Source organism: Hemiscyllium ocellatum, chromosome 4 (genome assembly GCF_020745735.1).
Source record: "Hemiscyllium ocellatum isolate sHemOce1 chromosome 4, sHemOce1.pat.X.cur, whole genome shotgun sequence".
In the NCBI taxonomy this organism is placed as follows: domain Eukaryota; kingdom Metazoa; phylum Chordata; class Chondrichthyes; order Orectolobiformes; family Hemiscylliidae; genus Hemiscyllium; species Hemiscyllium ocellatum.
The window spans coordinates 2,818,947-2,844,643 of record NC_083404.1 but is presented as its reverse complement, the minus strand read 5'-3'; the positions used below and the strand labels follow the sequence as shown (position 1 = coordinate 2,844,643).

General features: G+C 42.1%; 1 protein-coding gene across 3 annotated transcripts in view; it reads right to left on the bottom strand.

The window, feature by feature from the left end:
- The window catches only part of chd7 (chromodomain helicase DNA binding protein 7), a 343,180-nt gene that overhangs the window by 30,375 nt on the left and 287,108 nt on the right, over positions 1-25,697 (bottom strand). For all 3 annotated transcript variants that reach the window (XM_060822645.1, XM_060822642.1, XM_060822647.1), the window contains 5 exons: positions 10,708-10,811; positions 8,159-8,288; positions 7,967-8,039; positions 7,677-7,734; positions 5,395-5,623 (listed from right to left, as the gene is read on the bottom strand). In XM_060822645.1, the coding sequence (XP_060678628.1) occupies positions 5,395-5,623; positions 7,677-7,734; positions 7,967-8,039; positions 8,159-8,288; positions 10,708-10,811 (594 nt within the window). The remainder of the gene's footprint in view (positions 1-5,394; positions 5,624-7,676; positions 7,735-7,966; positions 8,040-8,158; positions 8,289-10,707; positions 10,812-25,697) is intronic.

Sequence of the window (25,697 nt, the reverse complement as noted above, 5' to 3'; positions counted from 1 at the left end):
AAATGGTTCTGCAGCAAGTCATGTATTCAGAACTGTGATAAAGAATGGTACCAATATCTCAGACATTTTTCCTGATTGACTTATTCATCACAAATGTTTCTAACTTTAACCCTATCTTCTGAGATGAGTTGAATCAAAAATATTTTTAAAAATGTAGGACACCAACCAGTTCTAGCACAGTTCACAAATATCTCATTCCGAAAAGATACAGTAAAATAAATCTTTATGAAAAGAAACTTGAATTACTTTCAGGCCAGAAGTAATGCACAAAATTTAATTCCTCTCCCACCAATATCTTCGGCTAAAATAAAACTTATGTGCAACACACAAATGGGTTAAAATGATTAGAACGCCAAGCAATTCCAGGTGGCTCTAAAACCCCTTCATGAGATCTGCTTGGGAGATAAGTATTCATCAGATTAGATTAGATTACTTACTTACAGTGTGGAAACAGGCCCTTCGGCCCAACAAGCCCACACCGACCCGCCGAAGCGTAACCCACCCATACCCCTACATTTGCCCCTTACCTAACACTACAGGCAATTTAGCATGGCCAATTCACCTGACCTGCACATCTTTGGACTGTGGGAGGAAACCGGAGCACCCGGAGGAAACCCACGCAGACACGGGGAGAACGTGCAAACTCCACACAGTCAGTCGCCTGAGTCGGGAATTGAACCCGGGTCTCAGGCGCTGTGAGGCAGCAGTGCTAACCACTGTGCCACCGTGCCGCCCATTCATCTTAAAACTTACTGATGAAATCCTAGCTTGCCTTAAGCTAGCCATTTCAAGAATTATGCCATTGAAAGTAGCATCATGGTCCAAACATTCACCTGTTCAGATCTTGCCTAACTCACTTTTGGTGCCACAAACTGGAAGTATAAAAAACAAGTCTTTTGGGGCCAAACATTACTAGAATGATTATTGTTTCATCCTTGTCAATAACCCAAACCAGAAAGAAAATTGGCATTCAAAAGATCATTAAAATAAACACAATCCAAATTCACTGTTCTAAAGCTAGTATTTTGCCTTTGGCCTTTGAATTTGTCAATTCAGAAGATCTGAAAGCAGACAACAAGAATCAGGCATGTCTCAGTAGCGGCACTAACATTTCATGAGCCATGAATTTTTGAAATTCCATGTCCCACTCTAGAGACTTCAATAAAATCCAGATGACATTCCAGTATAGCACTGAGTGGCAGAAGAATGATCTTTTGATGGGATATTAAGCAGAGACCGCATTTGTCCTCTTAGTTGGATGCAAAACAGCTGAATGCGATATTCATAAAATTCTGACAAATATATATCATTCAAGCAACACCACAAAAACCACATTGGTCAATTATTCATACCATTACCATTTGTTGGCTTTAGGTTACTCCATTTGGTATATTATTTAAAGGTACTTACTGACTGTGAAGTTCAGAATATCCCAAGTTCACTAAAGGTACTTCATAAATACTCTCTTCCCTATTCAAGAAAGTAAGGCAGAAAAGGTGCCAACATATTTTCCCCTCTTCCACTGAATCCTCAAAACTGGATCTTGTTTTCCTGTTTAAGAGCAGCTAGCTCTGGTTAGAGTCCAGCTGCTACCTTTCTGCCCTGGAATCCATCTTGCATACAACAGAAAGGAGCATGTTAGGTGCCTGGAATAACCTGAACCGGGAAATATTTACACATGCTACACTTTATTAGAGGCAGTTTAAACGTTTTGATGACCTCCAGCCGAACGAACTGTAACATCGACAATTAAAACCCATGTATGAATCATGATGAAATAGAGAAGAGATAGCACAACCTGTGGAACATGATTCCCAATAATCATCTGATGCTGAGTGCTAAATGAATGCTTCACTGGCTGATAGGACATCAGCCAGATGAACAGTCGCAGTCTCACAGTGCGAAGGTTACAGGCAGGGAGCACAGAAAGCCCCATGAATGGTGCTTTGACCAGATGCTGACCCAACTACAAACTTAGGGTGGATTGCAGAGGTCTCTGGGGGCTCACCACAATTAAGACCCTTATATGGTCAATCACTAGCTGCTTGCCATCTGCTCTAAATTTCAAACCCAATCAGCAGGGGATTAACAGCAGGACTAAGGCCAGCAGGTCACTTCACTCACGTGTGAAGAGTTGTAGAAGTAACAGTGAAATGGTGGTTAAAACAGGGAGAGCGGTTGGGGGAGGAGGGGGTGGAGAGAGGAGGAGGGAAGAGAGATGGGGGGGAGGGGTAGAAAAGAGATAGAGAGAGAGAGAAAGAGACAGTCACAGATAGGGGAGAAAGGGGGGGGGGAGAAGAGAGAGAGAGAGAGAGCGAGCGAGAGAAAGAAAGACAGGGGTGGGGGGGGAAAGAGAGTGAGAGATGGAGGGAAATAAAGAGTGAGAGAGACGGGGGGAGAAGAGAGAGCGAGAGGTGGGGGGGGTAGAGCAAGACGGGCAGGGTAGAGCGAGAGGTGGAAGAGAGAGAGAAAGAGAGAGATGGAGGGGAGTGAGCGAGAGAGAGAGAGATGGGTGGGGTGCGGGGCGGGGGAAGAGAAGAAGGAGAGACAGAGAGAGGGGCTAGAGATAGAGAGAGGGACTAGAGATAGAGGGCTGGGGGGGTGGAGGGAAGAGGAGAGCGAGTGGATGGGAGGGGGAGAGAGAGCGGGGGGGAGAGAGAGAGAGCAGGGGGAGCGAGAGCAGGGGGTGTAGGGGGAGAGGGGAGGAGGAGGGGGAGAGGGAGAGGGAGAGGGGAGGAGGAGGGGGAGAGGGAGAGGGGAGGAGGAGGGGAGAGGGAGAAGGGAGTAGGAGGGGGAGAGGGAGAAGGGAGGAGAAAGAGATGGAGGGGGAGGAGAAAGAGATGGAGGGGGAGGAGAGAGAGGGAGGGGCAGGAGAGAGAGGGAGGGGTAGGAGAGAGAGGGAGGGGAGAGAGAGAGAGAGAGGGGAGAGACACAGATAGAGGGGGAGGGGAGAGAGAGCGAGAGTGAGAGCGAGCAAAACCAAGAGAAAAAGAAACAAAGAAAGAAACGTGGGGCAGGAAGACTAGGGAGAGAGAGAACAAAAGCATGCGTCTCTCCCTCACATCGCCCCTTTTCATGTGAGCCACCTTATATCTGAGTGCTGCAGTGCGAACCCAATCTGACTGCAGTGACATGTGGGGACACGGTTTCGGTTTGTACTTCTGAAGTTACGATGCAGTTGTAGCAAAAAGTCAAATATTTATTCATAATTCTTGTAATCTTTGCCTTAGCTTAAGTTATTTTGAATCACAATTACAATAATTGCTTTAGAAAGGTTAGTATTACTTATTTTTGTAAAACACCTGGAATTAACCTGTCTTCTGGTCTTTTCTCAGACCTCCAACACCTCAGTAGTAAAAGGCAGTACTTTAACGTTATGATCATGACCATAAGAAATAGGAGCAGGAGGTGGCCTTTTGGCCCCTCGAGCTGTTCTGCCATTCAGTCGGATCGCTGGTGATCCGACCTACCTCACATCCACTTTCCTGCTCTTTCCCCATAACCCTTGATTCCCCGACTGGTCAAGGATCTATCTCAACCTTAAATATGCACAACAACTGTCCCCACCTCCCTGTGGCAAGGAGTTCCAAAAACACACAACCCTCCAGCTCAGCGAGCAAACTTATATTAAGACAACACAACCTTGAGTGAAAAACATTCCTCAACTTAGTCTTAAATTTGCCCCCTTTATTCTGAAGCTGTACCCTCAGATCCTAGACTTGCCCATGAGAGGAAACATCCTTTCTGTATTTATCAAACTTGTTAACAATCCTTTCTGCTTCAATGAGATCGAGTCATAGAGATGTACAGCATGGAAACAGGAATTTTGGTCTAACTCGCCCATGCTGACCAGATATCCTAACCTAATCTAGTCCCATTTGCCGTCACCTGACCCATATCCCTCTAAATCCTTCCTAATCATATACCCATCCAGACACCTTTTAAATGCTGCAATTGTACCAGTCTCCACCACTGCAGCTCATTCCATACACATATCACTCTCTGTGTGAAAAAGTTGTCCCTTAGGTCCCTTTTAAATCTTTCCCCTCTCACCCTGAACCTATGCCCTCAAGTTCTGGACTCCCCCACCCCAGGGAAAATACCTTATCTATTTCCTCTATCCATGCCCCTCATGATTTTGTAAACCTCTATAAGGTTACCCCTCAACCTCTGACGCTCCAGGGAAAACAGCTCCAGCCTATTCAGCCTTTCCCAATAGCTCACACCCTCCAACCCTGGCAACATCCTTGTAAATCTTTTCTGAACCCTTTCAACTTTCACCTCTTGTCCTTCAAAATGCAAGTAAAATTCCAACCTGTTTAACCATTGCTCCCAAGACAATCTCTCCATAGCCAAAATCATCCTAATGAACCTTCACTGAACTGTGCCGAATGAAATAATATCTTTCCTTCATTAAAGGGTACAAAACTGCTCACAGTACCCCAGATGTGGTCTCACCAGCATCCTGTACAGTTGCAGTAGGATTTCCCTATTCTTATACTCCAACCCCCTTGAAATAAGGGCGAACATTGTATTAGCCCTCCCAATTACCCACTGCACTGTGTGCGAGCTTTCTGCATTACGTGTACAACGTCCCCTTGTGTTGCAGATTTCTGCAAATTTTCTCCATTTAAGTAACATTGTTCTTTTTTCTCCCTTCCAAAATGAACTTCACATTATACTCCATTTGCTAACTTTGTGTCCACTTACATAACCTATCAATATCTCTCTGTAAACTGTTTGTATCTCTCTTGCAACCTGCCCTTCCACCTCTTAGTGCTGTCTACAAATTAGTATAATACATGCACTTCCTTCCTCCTATCCCCACTCACTGTTTCCTGCCCATGAACCAATTCTCTATCCATGCCAATATCCTACCTCCAACACTTTGGATCTTATCTTGTGACATAACTTTTTGTTAGCCATTTTGGACTTTAAGGCACTTTACAAATACATGACATCTACTGGCTTCCCACTATCCACTTTGGTTCAGACTTTCTTGAAAGACTAATAGATTAGTCAGACACAATTTCGCCTTCACAAAACACGAAACACTGCTAATGCTGGCTAGTACATGCATCTAAACTATTCAATGATAATACATCGCCTGATCATTTCCTCTAGTTCTCTGGAAAAGCCCAAAATCTCTGCCTAAGAGAAAGGAGATCTTGAAAACGTATCCATGTACCATTTGTCAGCATGCTGATGCTATAAATTCCAGTTTAGACAGATTAGACATTTTTCCCAGCCTAGTTACATGAATGGTTTACCATCCCATGCAATATATACTTGGGTTATAAAATAAGGACTATAAAAAGCTACAGAAATATATTCCAAAACAAAACAAACTTTGAAAATTGTTAATAAAATTAACCATAGTATGTATGTCACTACCTTTGACGTTTCTCAGATATAGCTGCACTTCTCTCTGCCTCTCGAGCCCTCACTTCGTCTCTTGGCCGGCGTCTACGACGATCACTTTTATTCAGTGCTTCTAATTTCATCTGTTCTCTCTTGTAGCTCCGTTGATAGGCTGTAATAAGGCGGCGCAGGCGTGTGGTGAGAACAGAGGTGCTAGGCCAGTACAGTTTGTCTGATTCATCATCTTGGTCAAGTTGTTTGCCTGTAAAATGATGCATTCAGTAATGCTGCTGGTGTTGATATCTTCTAAACATAAATTTAATAAAATCATGCCTTTACCATAAAAATGGACAATCTAATTTTGACTATATATTTTTATTCTGTTTTCTTCGTAAAGAACACTCATTATGAAGATTTCTTGAATATGTTCTAAAACGGAAATGCTAGCGATTTAATAACTGCAGGACATTATGTAAGTTCATAGATTAGGTTTCTAGCACACTTGCATAAAGATTAAAATGGCATTGATGTATTTTCATATCCTATTTGGACATTAGTCAATTTTTTGCAAGAACTAATTTAACATTTGTTACAGTGCTTTGTAACATTCTATCTTACAATGTGATTCCTCTGAGAGGTAGAAGGGTTTGACTTCGAACCTGCTACAGTAAATTCACAAACCCAGGCTCCTCAGTTTTGTGGATATTGTATTTTGGTGCCATTACCTCAAAAACAAAACGTTGAAAGGAAACGTTTTCAATCCATGGATACTGCTTGATGTAAACATTTCCAGCAGTTAAAGTTCTTATTTCAAATTTCCAGTAAGAACAAAAGAATTGTACTGCACAGGAATAGGCCCTTCAGCCCACTAAGGCTACGTCGACACATGATCTCTCTCTAAACTAAAAGCCTTTTGTCTCCATGCGGTCTGTATCCCTCTAGTCTGTTCATATACACCTCAATATGCCTCTTACATGTTGCGATTGTATCCGCCTCCACCACCACCTCTGACAATGGATTCCACAAACTTATCATCCTCTGTGTAAAAACCCTGCCTCTCGCATCTCTTTTAAACCTATCCCTTTTACATTAAAACTGTGCCCCTTAGTAATTAGCATTTCTACAATGGGGTCGGGGTGGGGATAAAGACTCTGACTATCCATTCTATCCCAGTTCCTCTCATCATTTTGTAAAGTGGTCGCCCGTTATTCTTTGACATATAAACAAACCAAGTTTGTCCAATCTCTCCTTATAGCTAATACCCTCTAAAACAGGCAACATCCTGGTAAATTGTTTCTATACCCTCTCCAAAGCCTCCACATCCTTCTGATAGTACATAATATTCCAAACGAGGCCAAACCAAAGTCCTATGCAGCTACAATATAACTTACTAATTTTTATACTCCATAACCTGACCAACGAATGCAAGCATGCCATATGCCTTCGTGACCACATTATCCTATTGTGGTTCCACTTTCAGGGAACTGTGGGCCTGCATACCTCTGATCCCATCCCTCTTGCATCAAGTCCTCCAAAATGCAATGCCTCACTTTTTCACTGATTAACTTTACCACTTCTCTGCCCAAATCTCCACCCTATCTAAATCTTCCCATATCCTCTGGCTATCCTCCCTACTATCCACAACTCCAGTAATCTTTGGGCCACCTATGAACTTACTAACCAGGCTACCTACATTCTCCTCCAAATCATTTCTATACATTACAAACAACAGAGGTCCCAGCACTGATCCGTGCAAGACACAACCGAGCACAGATCTCCAGTCAAAAAAATATCCTTCCACTGCTGTCTTTTAAGATTATGTACCTCGATTATCCAAAGGACACAGGTGGGGAGTATTGTGTCAGATAATCGAATGTTTGGATAATTGAATGCCAGATAACACAGTTGAGACAAGCATCAGGAGCTTACGATCTTGCTGGATAATCCGAAATTTGGATATCCAAGGTTCTTTGAATTCCAGTCAATATTACAGTATGGTTTTGTGCCAAATTTAGTGTTCTGCTACTTTAAAGCAAACATCAAACCCATTGAAAATAGAACTTCATAGTTTCAATATAGAGAAACTAACTTCATCACCAAGTTTAGTTTTTGAGGCACACACAAAATTCAGTTGCATGATCCATGTGAGCGAACTGTGTATTCAAAATATTTCAGTTGGGAAACAACGTATAGATCAGATTCATGTAAAGAGTGAATTACATAACCTGAAAAACTCAAGTGATCCATAGCTTGAATATGTTGATACTTGATAAAATACACCACTAATTTCCTTGTCATCTTCCACAAAATCTCACCTGTGTTCTCTGCATCCATACATTCTTCCTTGTCATCGAGTGGAGAATTCTCAAATTCCTGAAAAGGAAAATGCATTAAAAGTTCTGGTAATTTTTTTTTCTTCTGTACAGATGTTTTCAAGTATCTGTGATAACACAAATTGTCAATTTCAAAGCAGTCTTTCAAATTTTAATTATTCAGTGCAGTCCACATCAGGGAAAAATATGCTAGAACATGAAACCTGAATGTAAATTTAAATTAATTCCCAAAGTTTATAATAGGAGCTTTATGGCTCAAACATAAAACTCACATCCATTTCATCTTTAAATGGAATTCTCCCTGGTTTGTATTCTGGATCTTCATCTTCTCTGTCAAAATCAGCACTGAAAGAGAAATTTTAAATGAAAGAAAAAACCCACAGACTTAATGATGCTATTTATTGAATGGGACATGGTGATGATTGGGGAAGGGAATTCCGTATGAACTCAAAAGCACAACTTACCCATCACCAACATCTGCCAGTACATCTGTTCCCCTCTGCTCTGCAGCCATGGCCTTTGCGTCAGGCATTCCCACTCGCTCCAGGAAGCAGAATAAAGGATCTGCCCTTATAGAATTGTACTTTTCATATCCTATACAAAATAATCAATGGATTTTTTAATTAACATATTTTAACCTCTGAGCAAAATTGTTTTCAGAATTTTTTTTCAATTTCACAACAAACGTTGCTGTGGGTATGGATGTGAAGGAATGAATGCATTAAAATCAATACACAAGAAATAATGCAACAAAAAATGAGATCAAATGAACAATAACTTACTCATTAGTAAATTTACCTTAGGTTGACCATGCTTTTTGAAATTCAACACAGGAAAATGACAATAACAGGTTGAAAATTTGGTTGAGCTGTTTATCATTTACACAACATAAAATCAACCTTAAAAATAAATTTAATATTGCATAGAAAAGGATAAAGTTGAAACCAATTACTTAGTAACAGAAATGCACTGCTTGAAAAAGTGCACACAAGATTAAATAAATTCATTGTAAAACATTAGGAGAATTCATCAGTTATAAATGGAATATTTGAAATGGGAGTTCACTGATACCTTTTGGGATACAACCATTCCAGTAATTCAACAAATAAAGAATGACAAGTCCCAAAAATAGCTCAGAAAATGACAGTCAGACTGGACTCGGTTCAGTTGCATCTGTAAGCACCAGTGCCTCTGTCAACCAAGGACTGCATAATTCAATTAGGTTTTGCACTGTGACACGTTATTCTTCAATACTCTTCAGCCTCAAGCCACATTGTAATCATAAAAGATTTTAAAAACCATCAGTACCCCTCTCCTCGACCACCACTAGTCAGGACACACACAAGAGAATTCCACTATGACCTCAAGTGAATTTGGATTATGATTAGGAACTGCTCTTTGTATACATTGCGGCTGTTCCACATCCCAACGGCTCACGGTTAACAAGACAGTATTCTTCAACAGGGGACGTAAAAGTCTCACTGCTGACATTTGTGAAATAGTACTTGGAAAAAAGCCCAGGAGGCACTTATACAGATGAATGGCAGAGGTTAAGCTACCATTCACTCCAATGTAAGCTGGTAGAGTAGTAGCACATGTGGAGCAGTGGTGTAATTTACTAAAATAAACTGAAACCCAAAATACTTGAATTGTCAACTATTAAGACAGGCTAATTTATCAAAATAATTTTACAATATATAAATGATCATCTCAGTAGTTTCCAAACTGTCATGCACTGCACCCAAGTAATCGAACAAGCTTTCCAACAGAAGCAATAACAAACAAGTTTTTGATATCAAAAGTATTTCAAATTACTTAGATGGATTACATTTTGAAACTTCAATATTCATAGCACATATTAACTACAATAATGAAGAAATTTTTTGTTCTCAAATCCAATTCTTTATATTTTGCAAAAAAATGAATTAGTAAAATTCAAATGAAAAGAAAACAATAATACAAAACAATAATGTTCCACACTTGTTCTTAAAGTCCGTATGAGCAATTCGACAGGAATTCTCAATGACGACCAACCATTTTTTACAATCATGGTAAGCACAGACATTAGGTGTTAACACCTATTTTATTATGATGAGCTTTAACTTGTGAACCCCCCAGATTCTGCCACATCCTGATGTCTTTAATGTATATACTTCAGTGCTAGTTGCAGGACACTAATCAGCAATGTGTTTGCGGGTTATGCCAGCTGCACTCACATGATATATTACTTACCTTGAATTGTAATTCAGAACTGCAAAATTAGCAGGGAGTTTTTGTTTATTCACTCGTTGGCATCACCAAAATGAATAAAAGCAAAATCTCCACAAACTCTGTGTGGATCAGTATGAAAATACAGTATTTATTTCAATGGTAATAAATTGGAAAAGGTAGACATAGAAAAATAACATAGAAACACAGAAAATAGGCGCAGGAATAAGCCATTCAGCCCTTTGAGCTTGTCCCACCATACAATATGACCATGCAATCCCTATCTCATTCTCACTTCTCTCTATACCCTTTGATCCCCTCGGCTGCAAGGACCACATCCAGCTCCCTTCTGAATACATCTTATGAACTGGCTCCAATAGGTTTTTGTGGGAGACAGAAACTCTTCCTCATCTTAGCCCTGAATGGTTTACCCCCTATTCTTAAACGTACAAAGGAACGTAGGTATCATCGTAGAACAGTCACTAAGGGCAAGTATACAGGTGCAAAATGCATTTTATGGACCGATTTTCCTTCTGCTGCTCCTATTTCGTATGTACTGGGAGTCCCCAATACAATCCAGCTTTCATGGTCTTATACAGGGTGTAATTTTTAAAAATCCGACATATGAACATTTCCTGTGCTTATAAAATGGCTATTTTATATTGCCTTGCATTGTAGTCTGACTTGTGAATAGACTCAAGAATGAACACTGTGGTCTGGGGACTGCCGATATACAGAGTTGTTACCCTCTGAATCAGTCAGGCACTCAAAAGTAAACTAAATGTTTATAACTGCAATTACATACCATGCTTGAACACTCCAATGAGAAGGCATTTATCAGATTCCCTGTCCCACCAATCCGTAGGAAGCTCAGCATGGTCAATTTCTGGGATCCAGATATCTAAATCACTAAACAAGAACAAAACATTTATAAATTACCTCCAAGTAAAAGAATGATGCTGCTCTAAAACAAAATTTACTACAAAAGTAAACAGTTCTTCGCCCATTAAAACTGGGATTACTACAGTAATCTGCGAGGTCTCAAAAATGCACAAATATATGAATGCAAATGTACATGCTTTGAGGCCAACTTACTGGACTCTTGAAAAATAACTCATCTTTACGTATTTATTTGTAAAGAAGTTCACATTACAAAATTTCTTCATTTTTTTCATATTTATCCTTCCATCGGGTAGCTTTGTTAAATGATTCAATTTTGTGGAATATATGTCAACTTATAAATCTGAAGAAAACTGTTACCGGAGTGGTGATAACCTGATAGATTTTTAAAGAGCTGTTCTTCACTTCAGCAGTTGCAGAAACTAAGTTTCTAAACAGTCTCTTCCTTCAGAATTAGATTAACTTTGAAATAAAGGGCTAATATGTTTTAGGGAAGGGAACTGCCACACTAACCTGGTCTAGTCTACATGTGACTCCAGACCCACAGCAATGTGACTGAATGCCCTCTGAAATAACCAAGCAAAACAATCAGTCTATCAAGTTGCATTAAAGGAGGAATGACACTAGATGAAGCACCTGACACAGGTTCCGGAAACAACAATGGCAAATGCTGGCCCTGCAAAGTCTGCCACTGAGGAAGTAATAAAAAGAGGATTGATGAGGGCAGAGCGGTAGATGTGATCTATATGGACTTCAGTAAGGTGTTCGACAAGGCTCACCATGGGAGACTGATTAGCATGGAATACAGGGAGAACTAGCCATTTGGATACAGAACTGCTTCAAAAGGTAGAAGGCAGAGGGTGGTGGTGGAGGGTTGTTTTTCAGACTGGGGGCCTTTGACCAGTGGAGTGCCACAAGGATCGGTGGTGGGCCCTCTACTTTTCGTTATTTACATGAATGATTTGGATGTGAGCATAAGAGGTACAGTTAGTAAGTTTGCAGATGACACCAAAATTGGAGGTATAGTGGACAGAAAAAGAGGTTACCCCAGGTTACAATGGAATCTTGGCCAGATGGGCCAATGGGCTGAGAGGTGACAGATGGAGTTTAATTTAGATAAATGAGAGGCTCTGCATTTTGGGAAAGCAAATCTTAGCAGGACTTATACACTTAATGGTAAGGTCCTAGGGAATGTTGCTGAACAAAGAGACCTTGGAGTGCAGGTTCATAGCTCTTTGAAAGTGGAGTTTCAGGCACATAGAATAACGAAGCGGCGTTTGGTATGCTTTCCTTTATTGGTCAGAGTATTGAGTACAGGAGTCGGGAGGTCATGTTGTGGCTGTACAGGACACTGGTTTGGCCACTTTTGGAATATTGTGTGCAATTCTGGTCTCCTTCCTATTGGAAAGATGCTGTGAAAATTGATAGGCTTCAGAAAAGATTTACAAGGATGTTGCCAGGGTTGGGGGATTTGAGCTATAGGGAGAGGCTGAACAGGCTGGAGCTGTTTTCCCTGGAGCGTCAGAGGCTGAGGGGTAACCTTATAGAGGTTTATAGAATCATGAGGTGTATGGATAGGATAGGGCATGGGGTGGAGAGGTCCAGAACTAAAGGACAAAGGTTTAGGGTGAGAGGGGAAAGCTATAAAAGGAGACCTAAGGGGCAACCTTTTCACACAGAGGGTGACGTGTGCATGGAATGAGCTGCCAGAGGAAGTGGTGGAGGCTAGCACAATTGCAACATTTAAAAGGTGACTGGATGAGTATATGAATAGGAAGGGCTTGGAGGGATAGTGGACAGCAAAGGAAGCCACCACAGATTACAACGGGATCTTGATCAGATGGGCCAATGGGCTGAGAAGTGGCAGAAGTAGTTTAATTTAGGTGCTGGTAGGTGGAACTAGACTGGATTGGGATATCTGGTCGGCATGGATGAGTTGGACCGATGGGTCTGCTTCTGTGTTGTATATCTCTATGATTCTATGACTCAATTTGGGAGCTAGTGCCAAAATTGGGAGATTGTCCCACAGACTAGTCAAGCCAGAGCCTGACATAGGCATTCTTATGGAACTGTACCTTACAGGCAACGTGCCAGTCACCACTATCCTTGGGTACATCCTGTCCCATTGGCAAGACTGACTGAGCAGAGGCAGTAGCACTGTGGTATATAGTTGGGAGGTTGCTGCCCTGGGACCCCTCAACAGGATTCTGGATCCAGTGAAGTATGATAACATGCAAATCTTGGACATAGAAATCTGCCGATCATGAAATGCTGCCACCCCCTTGGTTACAGAATGCAAATTCCTCCATGTTGAACCCCAGTTGGAGGAAGCACAGAGGGTGGTTAGGGTAGAACATCTACTCAGGGATTTCAATGCTCATCACTAGGAGTGACATGGCAGAACCACTACTGACTAACTCAAAGGATTTAGCTGCTAGATTGGGCTTGTGGCAGAAGATGTGGGAACCAACCAGAGGGAAAAATATCTTGACCTTATCCTTACAAATCTGCTGGCTACAGATATGTGTCTATAAAAGTAGCAGAAAAAAAGACCATCGCAGAGTTCTTCTAACAGAAAGCCCTGCCATTCTATTAAGGATATCCATCGTTGTGTTGTGTGGCACTCGTACAGTGTGCTAATCGAGGAGATTTTTTTAAAAATTCACTTGTGGAACATGGGCATCATTGGGTGGCCATTTTTTGCCCATCCTAGTTGCCCGAGGTGGTGAACGGCTGCAGTCCACAAGCTGTAGGTAGACCCACAATGCCCACAGGGATGGAATTCCAGGATTTTGACTCAGTAACAGTAAAGGAACTCTGATATATTTCCGAGTTAGGTTGGTGAGTGGCTTTGAGGATAACATGCAGGGGGTGGTGTACCCATGTATCGGCTGCCATTGCCCTTCAAGATGAAAGTGGGTGTGATTTTGGAAGGTGCTGTCTGAAGGTCTTTGGTGAATTTATTGCGGGCGGTACACACTGCTGCCGACGGTTGGAGTGAGTGGTTGCTTGGGGATGTGGCATCAATTAAACAGGCTTTGTCCTGGATGATGTCACGCTTTGAGTGTTGTTGGAGCTGTACTTCCAGGCAAGTGGGGAGTATTCTATCACACTCCTGACTTAAAATCATAGAATTCTGATAGCGTGGAGAGAGGCCATCAAGTGTGCACCAATCCTCTGAAAAGCATCTGCTCAGAGCCAACCCTGCTACTCCATTCTTGCAACCATGCATTGAACATGACTAATCCACCTAACCTGCACTTCCCTGGACACTACAGGCAATTTAGCATGGCCAATCCACCAAATCTGCACAACATTGGACTGTAGGAAGAAACCAGAGCACCCGAAGGAAATTCACACAGACACAGAGAGGATGCCTGTGTGGAGTTTGCACAGACGCCCAACGGTGGAATTGAATCTGGGTCCCTGGCACTGTAAGGCATCAGTGTTAACCACTGAGCCATGACTTTTAGATGGTAGACAGATTTTGGGGACTTATTCGCTACAGTATTTGTAGTCTCTCGCCTGCTCTTGGAGCCACTGTGCTTATGAGGTGAGCCCAGTTGAATTTCTGGTCAATGATAACCCCCAGGATATTGATGGGGGGGGAATTCACTAATGGTTACACCAGTGAATATCAAGGGATGGTGGGTCTCTTGTTGGTAATGGTCAAAGCCTGATATTTGTGTGACGTGAATGTTACTTAGCACTTCTGAGTTCAAGGCTGGAAATTGTCCAGCTCTTATTGAATTTAAAAATGGACTGCTTTAGTATCTGAGGAGCAGGAAAATCGCCCGTTTCAGGCAAAAGCCCTTCATCAGGAATACAGGCAGAGTGCCTGAAGGGTGGAGATATAAATGAGGGGAGGATGGGGGGTGGGAGAAAGTAGTATAGAGTACAATAGGTGAGTGGGGGTGGGGATGAAGGTGATAGATCAGGGAGGAGGGTGGGGGAAGGTAGCAAAGAGTACAATGGGTGGATGGGGGTGGGATGAAGGTGATAGGTCAGAGCGGAGGGTGGAGTGGATAGGTGGAAAAAGAAGAAGATAGGCGGAAAAAGAAGATAGGCAGGTAGGACAAGTCCGGACAAGTCATGGGGACAGTGCTGAGCTGGAAGTTTGGAACTGGGGTGAGGTGGGGGAAGGAGAAATGAGGAAACTGGTGAAGTCCACATTGATGCCCTGGGGTTGAAGTGTTCCAAGGTGGAAGATGAGGCGTTCTTCCTCCAGGCGCCAGGTGGTCGGTCCCCTCACATTTGCCGTCCCCATACTTGGAAAAAGGCTCTCCCTGTCCACCCTATCTAACCCTCTCTGATTATCTTGTATGTCTCTATTAAGTCACCTCTCAACCTTCTCTCTAATGAGAACAGCCTCAAGGCCCTCAGCCTTTCCTTGTAAGAACATCCTGGTAAATTCCCTCTGCACCCTTTCCAAAGCTTCCACATCCTTCTTATAATGCGGTGATCAGAATTGTACACAATACTCCAAGTGTGGCCGTACCAGAGCTTTGTACAGCTGCAGCATAACCTCCTGGTTCCGGAACTCAATCCCTCTATTAATAAAGGCCAAAACACTGTATGCCTTCTTAACAACCCTGTCAATCTGGGTGGCAACTTTCAGAGATCTGTGTACATGGACACCGAGATCTCTCTGCTCCTCTGCACTCCCAAGAATCCTACCATTAGCCCAGTACTTTGCATTCCAATTACTCCGGCCAAAGTGTATTACCTCACACTTGTCCACATTAAACTCCATTTGCCACTTCTCAGCCCAGCTCTGCAGCTTATTTATGCCTCTCTGCAACCTACTACATCCTTCATCACTATCCACAACTTCACCGACCTTAGTGTCGTCTGCAAATTTACTAACCCACCCTTCTAAGCCCTCATCCAGGGCATTTATAAAAATGACAAACAGCAATGGACCCAACACCAACCCTTGCGGTACACCGCTAGTAACAGGACACCAAGATGAACATGTTCCATTAACTACAACCCTCTGTTTTCTTTCAGCAAGCCAATTACTGATCCAAACTGCTGTCTCCCACAATCCCATTCCTCCACATTTTGTATAATAGCCTACTGTGGGGAACCTTATCGAACGCCTTGCTGAAATCCATATACACCACATCAACCGGTTTACTCTCACCTACCTGTTTGGTCACCTTCTTAAAGAACTCAATAAGGTTTGTGAGGCACGACCTATCGTTCACAAAACCGTGCTGACTGTCCCTAATCAGATTATTCTTTTCTAGATGGTTATAAATCCTATCTCTTATAACCTTTTCCAACACTTTACCAACAACTGAAGTGAGACTCACTGGTCTGTAATTACCAGGGCTGTCTCTACTACCCTTTTTGAACAAGGGAACCTTATTTGCAATCCCCCAGTCTTCAGGCACTATTCCTGTAGACAACGATGATTTGAAGATCAATGCCATAGGCTCGGCAATCTCTTCCCTTGCTTCTCAGAGGATCCTAGGATAGATCCCATCTGGCCCAGGAGACTTATCTATTTTCATACTCTGCAGTATTTCTAATACCTCTTCCTTGTGAACCTCAATCTCTTCTAGTCTAGATGCAAGTATCTTTGTATCTATTACTCGCCAACATTTTCATTTTCTATAGTGAACACTGTCGAAAAATATGTATTTAGTGCTTCCCCTATCTCCTCTGACTCCACACACAACTATTATCCTTGATTGGCCCTAATTTAACTCTGGTTATTCTTTTATTCCTGACATACCTATGGAAAGCCTTAGGGTTAACCCTGATCCTATTCGCCAACAACTTCTCATATCCCCTCCTGGCTCTTCTGAGCTCTCTTTTTCGGTCTTTCCTGACTTCCTTGTAACCCTCAAGCGCCCTGAGTTTTCACATTTTGTCCTAACATAGCCTTCTTCTAATGGAGGGAATGTCATTAATGATGCAACTGGGCGTCACTGAGCAGATACTGCTAGATAGCACTGTTGATGACACCTTTCATCACTTCATTGATGATCAATAGTAGACTCGGGTGGTAACTGGTTGGGTTGGATTTGTCTTGCTTATCGTGTACGAGACAAATCTTGGCAATTCTCCATATTGTCAGGTCGATGCCAGTGTTGTAACTGCACTGGAAGAGCTTGGCTGTGGGAGCGACAAGTTCCAGAGCACAAGTGTTCACTACAATTGCAGAATGTGATCTGGGCCCGTAGCCTTTGCAGTATCCAGTGCTTCCAACCATTTCTTGATATCACATGGAGTGAATCAAATTGTGTTAAGACTAGAAATATTTCACCATGTTTTGATATCACAGTGCCAAAAATCATGGAATCATTCCCTTCAACATCAATGTGTACCCACAAAATGGACTGCAGTGGTAACAGTAGACAGCTCACTAACACCTTCTTAAGGGTACTCAAGAATTAGAAGTGCTGGCCCAGCCAGCTATAACCCATACACCATGAATGAACAAAAGTAGTCCAACCGATTTCTACTAGATATAGATTCTGAAGCATCCATTTTCTGGCATTGAACTAGATATAAACCAATAACAATTGATTAAAATAGGCATTAACTACCAGAATTACATTGAAACCAACCCATCCATCTTCACTACCAGTCAGTTATCAAAATTTCACATCACATGGTTGATTGAGTAATATACAGTTGACATGGTCTCAAAAATGAAAGCAATTTACTAAACATACACATTTATGAAAGCTAATTGGGTTTGAGACTCGACAGCCTTATGTTGTTCCTATCATGACGACAATCTAGGATGGCTTTAGTTACACCCTGAATCAGTTGCAAGTAAACAAGATTTTATGATAACACTGGAGGGAGTGAATGCTGCAAATGAATAAACTAGTCCCACTGGCTTGTGCTTGACCCATATCCCTCCAAACATTGCTTATTCATATATTTATCTAAATACCTTTTAAATGGTGTAATTGTCCCTGCATCTACCACTTCCCCTAGAAGTTCATTCAACATTCTAACCACTCAGTGTAAAATATTTGCTCTCTTGTCTTTTTTAAATCTTTCTCCTCTCACCTTAAAAATATGCCCCTAATCTTGAAATCCCCACCCTAGGGAAAAGGCTCCTGCCTGCCATTCATGTCATCCATACGCTTCATGCTTTTATAAACCTCTAAGGTTATCCCTCAGCATCCTACATTCCAGTGAAAAAGGTCCCAGCCAATTCAGCCTCTGCTTAAAACTCTAACACTCCATTCCTGGCAACATTCTGATAAAATTCTTCTGAATCCTCTCTAGGTTAATAATATCCTGCCTATAATAGGAACTAGCTGTACGTTTAGCCAAATTGCTGTTGTAGAGGCACAACAAATGCATCTGACACAGGAAACTACCCAGGTTACATGTCCACAAAAAGCAGCAGACATCCAATCTGCTCACCCACTAGTCTAGCAAGATAATAAAAGGGATTGTCAACTGTGCTACCCATGGCACCTGCTTAGCAATAACTTGCCCACGGATACTCAGTTTGTATCAAACATGGAAAAAAAGAGGAAGTTCCTAATGAGTATTTTGCATTTATATTCACCACAGCGAAGGATATAGAGTCAGATTTACTGCATGGAAACAGACCCTTCAGTTCAACTCGTCCATACCGACCAAATATCCTAAATTAATAGAACATAGAACAGTACAGCACAGAACAGGCCCTTCAGCCCACGATATTGTGCCGACCACTGATCCTCATGTGTATGCATCCTCAAATTTCTGTGACCATATGCATGACCAGTAGTCTCTTAGATGTGGAAGCAAGGTCAGTGGGGACAACTGCTGCTGGCAACGCATTCCATGCTCTCACAACTCTCTGTGCCTCTGACATCCCCTCTATGCTTTCCTCCAACCAGCTTAAAACTATGACCCCTTGTGTTAGTCATTTCTGCCCTGGGAAATAGTCTCTGGCTATCGACTCTATCTATGCCTCTCATTATCTTGTATACCTCAATTAGGTCCCCTCTCCTCCTCCTTTTCTCCAATGAAAAAAGTCCGAGCTCAGTCAACCTCTCCTCATAAGATAAGCCCTTCAGTCCAGACAGCATCCTGGTAAACCTCCTCTGAACCCTCTCCAAAGCATCCACATCTTTCCTATAATAGGGCAACCAGAACTGGACGCAGGATTCCAAGTGCAGTCTAATCAAAGTTTTATAGAGCTGCAACAAGATCTCACGACTCTTAATCTAGTCCCATTTGCCAGCACTTGGCCCATATCTTTCTAAACCCTTCCCATTCATACACACATTCAGATGCCTTTTAAATGTTGTAATTATACCAGCCTCCACCACTTCCTTTGGCAGCTCATTCCATACACTCATCACCCTGTGTAAAAGCTGCCCCTTACATCCCTTTTAAATCCCCCACACACACCCCACCCCCCCCCCCCACCCCCTCACCACTCTAAATCTCTGCCCTATAGTTTTGGACTCTCCACCCCAGGGAAAATACTTTGTCTATTTACCCTATGTCCCTCATGATTTTATAAACTTCTGGAAGGTCACCCTCAACCTCCAACACTCCAAGGAAAACAGCCCCAGCCTGTTCAGCCTCTCCCTACAGCTCAAACCTTGGCAACATCCTAGTAAATCTTTTCTAAACCCTTTCAAGTTTCACACATCCTTCCTATAACAGGGAGATCAGAATTGCACGCAGTATGCCAACAGTGGCCTAACCAATGTCATGTACAGCCACAACATGACCTCCCAGTTCCTGTACTCAATACTCTGACCAATATAGGAAAGTATACCAAACACTTTCTTCACTATCCTATCTACCTGCAACTCCATTTTCAAGGAGTTATGAACCTGCACTCCAAGGTCTCTGTTCAGCAACACTCCCTCGGACTTTACCATGAAGTGTATAAGTCCTGCTCTGATTTGCCTTAAGTTTAGAGAGGAGTATGTTGATATTTTAGGGCATGTAAATATTTAAGGAAGTGGTATTGCTGGGTGTCTTGAAAAACATTAAGGTAGATAAGACCCCAGGATCTGATAAGATCTATCCCAGGTTACTGAGGGCAAGGGAGGAGATCACTGGGGCCTTGTCAAAAATCTTTGTCTCCTCTTTAGCCACAGGTGAGGTCCCAAAAGACTGGAGATTAGTTAATGGTTACTCCTTTGTTTGAGAAAGGTAACAGGGATAATCCAGGAAATTATAGACCAATGAGCCTCACATCAGTGGTACAGAAATTGTTGGAGAAGATTCTTAGGGACAGGATTTACTCATATTTTGGAGAAGAATTGGCTTATTAGGGAGAGTCAGCATGGCTTTGTGGAGGGGAGGTCTTGCCTTACAAACTTGATGAGTTTTTTTTAAGGAAGTGACAAAGAGGATTGATGAGGACAGGGCAGTGGATATTGTCTACATGGACTTGTAGTAAAGCATTTCACAAGCTCAGTCATGGTATGCTGGTCTAGAAGATCCATGGCATCCATGGTGAGTAGGCAAGTTGGATACAAGATCGACACACAGTCATAGAAGACAGTGGGTAGTTGTGGAGGGATGTTTTCCGTACTGGAGGTCTGTGACCAGTGATGTGCCCCAAAGATCAGTACTGGGACATCTGCTGTTTTTTATATATATATATAAAAATGAAAGTTTAGGGTGTAGGTTTGCTCGCTGAGCTGTAGGTTTGATATCCAGACATTTCATTACCTGGCTAGGTAACATCATCAGTGGTGACCTCCACGTGAAGCGAAGCTGTTGTCTCCTGCTTTCTATTTATATATTTGCCCTGGATGGGGTTCCTAGGGTTTGTGGTGATGTCATTTCCTGTTCATTTTCTGAGGGGTTGATAGATGGTATCTCGATCTGTGTGTTTGTTTGTGGTGTTGTGGTTGGAGTGCCAGGTCTCTAGGAATTCTCTGGCATGCCTTTGCTTAGCCTGTCCCAGGATAGATTTGTTGTCCCAGTCGAATTGGTGGTTTTTTTCCATCCATGTGTAGGGCTATGAGGGAGAGAGGGTCATGTCTTTTTGTGGCTAGCTGGTGTTCATGTATCCTGGTGGCTAACTTTCTTCCTGTTTGCCCTACATAGTGTTTGTGGCAGCCCTTGCATGGAATTTTGTAGATGACTTTGGTTTTGTCCATGGGTTATACTGGGACAGGCTAAGCAAAGACATGCCAGAGAATTCCTAGAGACCTGGCACCCCAACCACAATGCCATAAACAAACACACAGATCTAGATACCATCTATCAACCTCTCAGAAAATGAACAGGAAATGACATCACCACAAACCCCAGGAACCCCATCCAGGACAAACATATAAATAGAAAGCAGGAGACAACAGCTTCGCTTCACTTGGAGGTCGCCACTGATGATGTTACCGAGCCAGGTAATGAAACGTCTGGATATCAAACCTGCAGCTCAGTGAGCAAACCTACACCCTAAACCTCAGCCTGAGCTACAAACCTTGCATAAATGAAAATGTAGGTGGCCTGATTAGTAACTTTGCAGACAACACAAAAATTGTTGGTGCTGTTGATAGGGAAGGAAAGTTATTAAAGGGTACAGCAGGATGTAGATCAACTGGAAAGCTGGACAGAGAAATGACAGATCTTATGAAATCACTGGAGACTTTAATCGAGACAAGGAGAATGAGGGGTGACCTTACTGAAGTGTATGAAACCATTAGGGGCATAGTTAGGTTAAATGCATAGTGTCTTTTTCCCACGGATGGGGAATTGAAAACTAGAATAGGTTTAAGGTGAGAGGGATAAGATTTGAGGAGGACCTGAGGGACAACTTCTTCACACAGTGGTGTGTATATGGAATGGACTGCCAGAGGAAATGGTTGAGGCCGGTACAATAGCAACATTTAAAAACATTTGGATAAGTACATGGATAGGAAGGGCTTATGGACCAAATGTGGGCAAATGGAACTAACTGTGTGGGCAGCATGGACTAGATTGGGCTGAAGGGCCTTTTTTCAATCTTATATTACTCTATGACTCTAAATATGAGGTAATACATATTTAGGATGTCAAATGCAATAGGAAAGTACACAGGAAATGTCAAAACTCTTAGGAACATTGATATACAAAGGGATCTTGGGGTCCAAATCCCTGAAAGTGGAAACATAAATGAATAAAATGGTAAAGGTGGCAGATGGTATACTTTCCTCATCGGTGGAGACTGGGTATAAAGTTGGCAAGTCACATTGCAGCTAATCTAAACTTTCGTTAGGCTAGATTTGGAGCATTTGAAGAGGGTGTAAAAGAAGCTTACGAGGCTATTGCCTGGATTGCAGTATATTAGCTCTCAGAAAACGTGACATTTGTACCGCACAAATATCAGGCAATAATCATCTCCAATAAGAGACAATTTAACGACCATCCTTTGACATTCAAAGGTGTTACCATCATTGAAGTCCCCACTATCAATTTTGAGGTTACCATTGACCAGAAACTCAAGTGGACTTGTGATATAACTACAGGTCATTCTGATATAATGTGCGTTTTGTTAACGTGAATTGGCTGTAACTCAGCAGATCGAATTGTCAACACTGACTGGATAACACAAACTTTTTACTGAATGGGTATAATGGTTTTCTATAGCACAGCATTGCATAGGTATACAACTGTCACATTATACCAGACCACAGTGTACAGCGGCTACAAAAGCAGGTCAGAGACTAGGAATAAAGTAGCGAGTAACTCCCTAAAGTGTGACCACCATTTACAAGGCATGGTGGCTCAGTAGTAAGCACTGCTGCCTCACAGCGTCAGAGACCTGGGTTCAATTTCATCCTTGTGTGACTGTTTCTGAGGAGTTTGCAAATTCTCCATGAGTCTGTGTGGCTTTCCTCCTGTAGTCCAAAGATGCACAGTTAGGTGTATTGGCCATGCTTATTAACATTGTACTCCATCTGCCACACCTTTGCCCACTCATCTATGTTCCTCTGCAAAGTTTCACAGTCTTCTGCACACTTTGCTCTGCCACTCATAGAACATAGAACATAGAAGGATACAGCGCAGTACAGGCCCTTCGGCCCTCGATGTTGCGCCGACCGAATCCTACCTAACCTATACTAGCCCAATAACTTCCAAATGCCTATCCAATGCCCGCTTAAATGACCATAAAGAAGGAGAGTTCACCACTGATACGGGCAGGGCATTCCATGAACTCACAACCCGCTGTGTGAAGAATCTACCCCTAACATCTGTCCTATACCTACCACCCCTTAATTTAAAGCTATGTCCCCTAGTAACACCTGACTCCATTAGCGGTAAAAGGTTCTTAGTATCTACCCTATCTAAACCCCTAATCATCTTATACACTTCTATCAGATCTCCCCTAAACCTTCTCTTCTCCAATGAGAACAGCCCCAAGTGCCTCAGCCTTTCCTCATAAGATTTTCCTACCATTCCAGGCAACATCCTGGTAAACCTCCTCTGCACTCGTTCTAAAGCTTCCACATCCTTCCTATAGTATGGCGACCAAAACTGCACACAATACTCCAGATGAGGCCGCACCAGAGTCTTATACAACTGCAACATGACCTCAGGACTCCGGAACTCAATTCCTCTGCCAATAAAGCCCAGTACACCATATGCCTTCCTCACAGCACTATTTACCTGGGTGGCAACTTTCAGAGATCTGTGTACATGGACACCAAGATCCCTCTGCTCATCCACACTACCAAGTAGCCTACCATTAGCCCAGTAATCCATCATCTTGTTATTCCTACCAAAGTGAACGACTTCGCACTTAGCTACATTGAATTCCATTTGCCACATTTCCGCCCAGCTCTGCAACTTATCTATATCCCGCTGTAACCTACCACTTCCTTCCTCACTATCCACAACTCCACCGACTTTTGTGTCATCCGCAAACTTGCTCACCCAGCTTTCAAGTCCTTCCTCTAGATCATTTATAAAGATAACAAAAAGCAATGGTCCCAAAACAGATCCTTGTGGTACACCGCTAGTAACTGCGCTCCAAGATGAACATAATCCATCAACTACTACCCTCTGTCTCCTTCCAGCCAGCCAATTCCTAATCCAAACCTCTAATGTATCCTCAATGCCATACCTCCGAAGTTTTAGCATTAGCCTACCATGGGGAACCTTATCGAACGCCTTACTAAAATCCATATACACAACATCTACTGCTTTACCCTCATCCACTTCCTTGGTCACCTTCTCAAAGAACTCAATAAGGTTTGTGAGGCACGACCTGCCCTTCACAAAACCATGCTGGCTATCCCTGATCACGTTATTCCTACCCAGATGTTCATAAATCTTATCCCTTACCATTCTCTCTAAGACTTTGCCCACCACTGAAGTCAGACTCACTGGCCTATAGTTGCTAGGGCTATCCCATAGCTTAATTGCCCATAGTGTCCAGGGATATGCTGGGTAGATAATTTAGTCACGAAAAATATAGGGTTATGAAGACAGGGGAAGGAGATGGGCCTGGATGCGATGCTTTTCATAAGGTTCGTGCAAACACGAAGCTTCTATGCACACTGTAGGGATTCTATAATCAACACAACAGGTCCATGTCATTGGTTATCATTAAGACAGATCTCCACCCTTCCTTCATCCACCTTACTGTTCTACACAAAACCTCTAGTCCAAAATTCACATGCTTTGCAAACAACTCTCACATAAGATACGAAACCAGAGTACAAGACAGCTCTATATTTATACTTTCAGGTTACTGACTGTGCATGACAACCAAACGTTGCATCTTTATTCAATAATACACCAATAATTGAGTTTATTAAGACAGAACCTTGGGGAACACCACTCTATCCAGTCTGAAAAACAACCATTTACCACAACTTGCTGTTTTTCATCCCGTAAGCCAATTTGTTTTTTAAATCGAGCATGCTCCCATCGCTAGGCCTTAGGTTTATTAGTTATTTATGTGGCACTTTATCAAATATTTTCTTTAAAATTCCATATCAACATTTGAATTCCTTAATTTAATTTTTTTTCAAGAATGGCTTTTGTAAACCCGTGCAGGTTCATATCGATTAATTCAAAGTTAGCTTAACTTGATTCTAAAATTTTAACCACACCATCATAAAACAAACCAGTCTACTAACTTCCCTTCTTGAATAACAGCATCATATAAGCCAATTATTTAGACCCGATTCAAGGAAGATTATGGCAATCTCTTCCACTATCAGCACAATTTCTTTTAGCAACATGGGATTGGAGTCATCCAACCCAGGAGGCTTCTGTTCCAAGTAATATCAATATTTCAGCAACTCTTGCATATGCATTGTCACCTGTCCATTCTCTCTATGGCTTGTCAGCATCCTTTTCCTTAATGATTATTTTTATTATCATATACTAAGTATTTTAGCCTTGCCCTGTGCCCTCTTAATTGTATCTTTGGTCCAGGTTCAAACAAAAAACAAAAATGGGGCAGTCATGCTGTAACATGCCTGAACAGGTAGATTGAAAATATCTATAACCATACCTTTGTCCCTTACTAGCAACCACACTGCTTCTTACCACTTGCTAACAATTTGCACACTGACAGAAGACTTTGAGGGATATTTTATAATAGTGGGTGGCATCCTGGTCTTCGAGCCAGAAACTCGGATTTCAAGTTCCACTCCTGGATTTGATATTAAAGGAAGATACATTCATAAATTACACAGCTAACAAGTTGATTACAAACTTGCAAATTCTTCCAACACATTAGTGGCAGGTATAAAAAATCCTGGCCAGTTTTGTGATGCAAAATGGAGCCCCTACTATGACGATTCATAGCTGCAGATTACACAGGAATGTGAAAAGTGCATATTTCCAGAGTGCTTGAGTAAATTGTAACATACCAGCAGAATTGTTTTTAGTTCCTTTTTATATTAACTGCCATTCTATTCTCATATTTCTCTTTGCCAGTTTCATTTTTCCTCTCTACTTCCC